The 4,997-nt window shown below is 38.8% G+C and overlaps 1 protein-coding gene across 1 annotated transcript; it reads right to left on the bottom strand.

The window, feature by feature from the left end:
- Positions 1–614: 614 nt before the first annotated feature.
- On the bottom strand, positions 615–3,484 carry LOC104612192 (F-box protein At3g07870-like). Its single transcript, XM_010279534.3, has one exon. The coding sequence runs from the start codon at positions 2,034–2,036 to the stop codon at positions 936–938; it is 1,101 nt and encodes a 366-aa protein (XP_010277836.1). The 5' UTR covers positions 2,037–3,484; the 3' UTR covers positions 615–935.
- Between the last annotated feature and the right edge of the window lie 1,513 nt (positions 3,485–4,997).

The raw sequence follows: 4,997 nt of genomic DNA, 5'->3' as shown, positions 1-4,997 counted from the left end.
TTGGCAAAACAAGGGACAAACAGGGAAACATTATTCTGGGCGCAACTGTAATTTGTGTCTTTTGTAACAGTCATGCACTTTTTGATGTAGCTTTTGTGTTTTCTGTATGGAGAGGCAGCACCTCACGCCTCTCTAAGGGGATTTTCACGTAACCAATCTTTGAATTAATGGAATATGATTCTTTACTTATCAAAAAAAGCTCCCTGTCTAGTTTGGAGTTGGCAAATTCAGGGTATAGTTTATAATTCTGTTTTGACCTTTAGCATTGCTTTGGATGTGGAGTTACTTCTTTTTGCTTCAATATTTTCTACATGACTACATGTCTTGTATCTTTGGGAAGATTTTCTCCTCATTCTTCTCATCTTTGATATATGCTCATTACTTAACAGAAATATCAAGGAGGAGAACAACTGCAACATCAACAATAAAGTAGATGGATAAGGGAAGATAACGTTCTATCATGAAATAGAAGATCAGGATTCAAACATAGCAATGTCGATCTCAATATTCTGATTTTAAATTGACTGCAGCCCAGAAATAAAAGCAACTGGATAGGCACATTCATCCGAACAAGGAACTCTTTCTTAAACATCCAACCAAGAGCCCAAAGCATACAGGTAAAGGATGCATCTACTAATATCCTTGAATTTGACATATTCTTTGGCTGGGGTTATCATAACATAAACTGAACATTTACTGCTACATGAAAGAAATTCATGTGACATCAGTCTAAAACTTAGCATTAATCATACAACTGTGATAAGATACCAAAAGTATTCCAAACCACTGAATAAGTAACAATTGTACTGTATAGGTTCCAAAACAATAATAGCAGACTAAGATCGTATAGAAAGGTTGAATAAAAAAATTAAAAACGGGAAGGAGCTATGATACCATAAGTTGGGGAGACCAGAGAGAGATCTCAAAAAATGGTCCTAAAATGCATTGCAGGAAATGAGACTGTTAACATGTGGTAGAACATCATCGGCCCGGAGTTTCCAGATCCTCCTTACCCACTTCAGTTCAACATCAGTTGCATAGAAGGATACATAGTCCGTAAAGATTATCACCTTGCCATTTTTCAAGCTGCCAACTGGTTTTACCATACTAAGGCTTCTCTTGTTAGCAAACCTAACACCTTCAAGGACAACACTATGTTGTTTAACCCAATTTCCCTTGTGGAAATCCTTCAAAACCCATATATCAAAACGCGACGTGGTTTCAATTCGAGTCGTGAATGCTAGAAAACCCCCCAGTTCAAACAGTCTATCTTGTTTCCCACATGCAGATACGGGGAGACGTGTCCTGTGAAAAGTCTCATGAACCATGTCCATGGAATGCATATATTCTTTATCTTCTCCATTATAAGAATCCGTTATGTTATGCAAAAACCCTTTAGTGGCAAGATATAGGGAATTGGATCTCCGAAATTCCTGAGGTACAAGAACATGCCTCCATGAATCAGAACCTAGGGTAAGTATATCACAAATACAGCTATCTCCTTGTCGATTAAGGGTTAACACTTTGTACACTCTTGTGCCTGGATGATGAGCAAATCCATAGAACAATGAATATGATCCACTTCTAGGGGGGAGTTTCATGCATTGTTTGGTCACAGGGTTAGCGACGAACAATCCTCCAGCTTGATTGACGCCCTCCAACAAGATTAAACCATTGCAACTAGCATGAATTCGACTTCCAAATCGGAGTTTAAGATTCAAATCACGAACCCTGAACCTCTCTCCTTTCATCTCCAAAAACACGGTCATGTACCTCCAGTGATGGTATTGAACAAGCAACCCAGGTTCAGAGCGAGAGAGATGTTGATCGATGAAATTGGGTTCTGATATAAGCTTAAACCATTGCTTGCAAACCGACCTTAATTCGTAAAGCTTATGAGCCGGGATGTTAACCAGTATGCTGGAGATGATTTCTTCCGGGATGTTTTCCAAATCCACCTTGGAATTCTTCTTCCTCCTCCTCTTCCTTCCCTGGTCAACCATCTCCACAACGCTATCTGGCTTTCTTCTCTGCATTCTCTCTCTCTCTCTGTTTTGACTCCCCCCAACCTTCGTCTCTTTTGACAACTGCTTAAAATTAAAAGTTGGCTTCTTTTTTACTACATGAGAGGCCACTCACTTCAGATTTCAGAAGAGATTCTGGGTCGTCGGATTGGAATCCGATAACATCAGTAGCCAACCTCTAGATATATTGACAGAATCTTTCCTGTTTCACTTCTCAACCTCCCGCGCTTTTTCCACCGTCCCGCGCTTCTTTCATCGTTCTTCTGTTATCGGCTCTGCAGGGAGAGAGAGAGAAAAGCTTTCTTTTGCTTCCTTTTCTTTTGTCATCTGAAAATCAAATTGCCCTCTCTTTTGATGGGAACCGAGTTCCTCTCTTTCTCTCTCTTCCGATTTTCTGATCAACGCCGTTGATTTGGAGAAGCTAGCGGATAAGATTGTCGACAAGGCCAAGGAGACCCTGCTATAGGTTGGTAATGATCGGTTCTCAGTCTTTTCTAAGAAATCTTTCTGAGATGGATTCTTCTAAATGAACTCTTTTCCTTTCTTCCTTCTTCATTAATATTGAAATGTAGATAGATTTTTCTTTTTTCGTTCCGATGTGTAATGAAGTTTAGCATTTGTCTTTCAATGTTACAATCTCTAATTGTGTAGGAAATCACCCATTTACCTTTCATTGCCCTTTGCACTTCATACTCAATGTCGACGCCTCCCAAAACCTCTGAGATCCATGAAGCTCTTTCCGCCATTGAAGGGCATAAGTCTCTATGGGCTTTGTGCGTTTCAAGCCTTATCTCTGGCCAAAGAGTCACAGCATACTTCATATCCCTATGAACCACATTAAGCGTCCTTTCAATCGAATCCATTCTGTGGTCTCCCTAGTTTCCCTTAAGTTGTCGAGCTCGACATAACCCGTATAGAGATCGTTCACCTTGGTGACTACGGTAGCCCTCCACAGATCGAGGGGCAGCCCAAAAATTCGAATACACACTTCTTAAGGTTTGTCTTTGTGATTCCAACACTAGCAGACCTTCTGTGGCTCCCAAGATAAGGTAAAGCAAAGTCCCATTCAAACTCCTTGACCTTATTTTCCATACGGTATTACCATTTCTACCTCCACCATCGACAGAAAGATGCAGAGAAATTAAGCTTCCATAAACCTCCTCAGTCTCACCCTGAGAGGGACTTTCCATTTCCTTCTCACCCACTCCTGAATCTTGCTGACTGCCAAACCTTCTATTATCATAAGTGCCTAGCAAACAAAGCTGCTCAAGAGCTACTTGCCTCTGTTGTTTAGAGGAAGTTTGCAATGAATATGTAAACGAGCAATTTTGGGGGTATTTTGGTCAATTGATACTCCAATATTGTCATCCGTGGAATCCAGGAACCATTTCTTTTGGGAGCTTATAAAAAACATCATTTCTTTGGGGACTAATCCCCCAAGTGGGGAGTTGTAAACTTCTATTTATATTGGGGACTAATTCCCCAAAGGAGGGAGATAACTTGGGAGTTGTGTGCCATTTGCAGTATGCTGGGAGTTATGGAAGGAGAGAAATAGAAGAATTTCTGAAGACTAACACAAATGTTATGACTGTCTTGTTTCGATCACTGGGAAAAAAATTTCGGATTGGGTTATGAGTTTTCCAGAATTTGAAGATGATTGTAATAACTCTTTTAGATCTGGTTTTTGGTCAATTCTAGAACTGGATTGGGGGGGGGGGGAGCTGATGTTAGCTTAAATTTGATGTGTTTTCTATCATTGTTTTTCTGAGTGATCCCTCATCATCCCTCTTTGTACTCATCTTCTTTTTCATCTAATATATTTTTTTTTATTCACTACCAAAAAAAATCCTCAAAGGGAGAGCGTTGTTACTTTGGTATTGACTATTATAGTGCTGGTTAACTGTGATTAACCACCAAAGTGGCCTTTTCTTTGGATCTCATGTAACAAACTTTTATGATTTAATAATCATGTTATTTTTCAAAAAAAAAATTGTCATCCATGGGCAAACTGGGAATTTTAAAGTGTTCACAATCATGACATCATCATACTCAATTAGGTTCTTAACATCAAACTAACAGAAGGGGCCTATTTGTATAATTTCTCTGAAATGTCAAAGGAGAAATTTGGAGAGGTAAAAGTTAGGGGAGGTTAAAGTATTTGTCAAAAAACAGAGGGGTGGTTTAAATTATTTACCTTTTAATTTATGATTCACTTTTTCTACGGAATTGAAATTTGCAGTAAATTCAATTTAATAAGACATAACTTGGTTTTGTTTTACCACCTGTGTTTTAGAATTGCTTTCATATTTGTCTTGTCATTGTCTTGAGATTTAAAATTTACACATCAAATTACTTTATTGTCACACATCAGGATTGGTGGTGCTCCCAATACAAAAAATTAGTAGAACGATAAGGTAGTAAGAACAATTTGAGCTAGAACTATCAATTCGTCATGCATTGGTGCTCCCCTTGCAAGCTTATTGCAGGGGTTGATGAACCATGATTTTGTGCTAGGATAATGGTTGCTGGAGATTTTCAGACATAGTTGTCAGAACTCAGAACTACCAGTTGAGTGGCCATCAGAGGTCAAATAATCACTGGAGAAGACAGTTGAGATGGGCTGAAAATGAGAATTCGGCTGCCATAGCTTGGAGGAGGTGGGGCCAAGTTATACAAAGGTCATAACAGTAGACAAATCTGGACTGTAATCAGTCCAATTCTTTATGCAGATTAAGAAGAAAAAACTGGCAAAGAGAAGAAGAAGAAGAAGAGAAAGGAAGAAAGAAGAGAGAAGAGAAAGATAAGAGAAAGGAGTGATAGGCTATATCTGCTGCCCCACTCATCTATTTATAATAATATTAAAAAGATTACAATTACATTAAAACCCCTACGACTTACATAGGCAAATAACTAATAAACTTGTTAGACAATGTATGCCCTTAGCTCCAATCAGAATGATGTACATTATAACAT

Source organism: Nelumbo nucifera, chromosome 1 (genome assembly GCF_055504915.1).
Source record: "Nelumbo nucifera cultivar China Antique chromosome 1, China Antique-T2T, whole genome shotgun sequence".
Classification (NCBI taxonomy): domain Eukaryota; kingdom Viridiplantae; phylum Streptophyta; class Magnoliopsida; order Proteales; family Nelumbonaceae; genus Nelumbo; species Nelumbo nucifera.
This window is presented reverse-complemented; position numbering and strand designations above follow the sequence as displayed.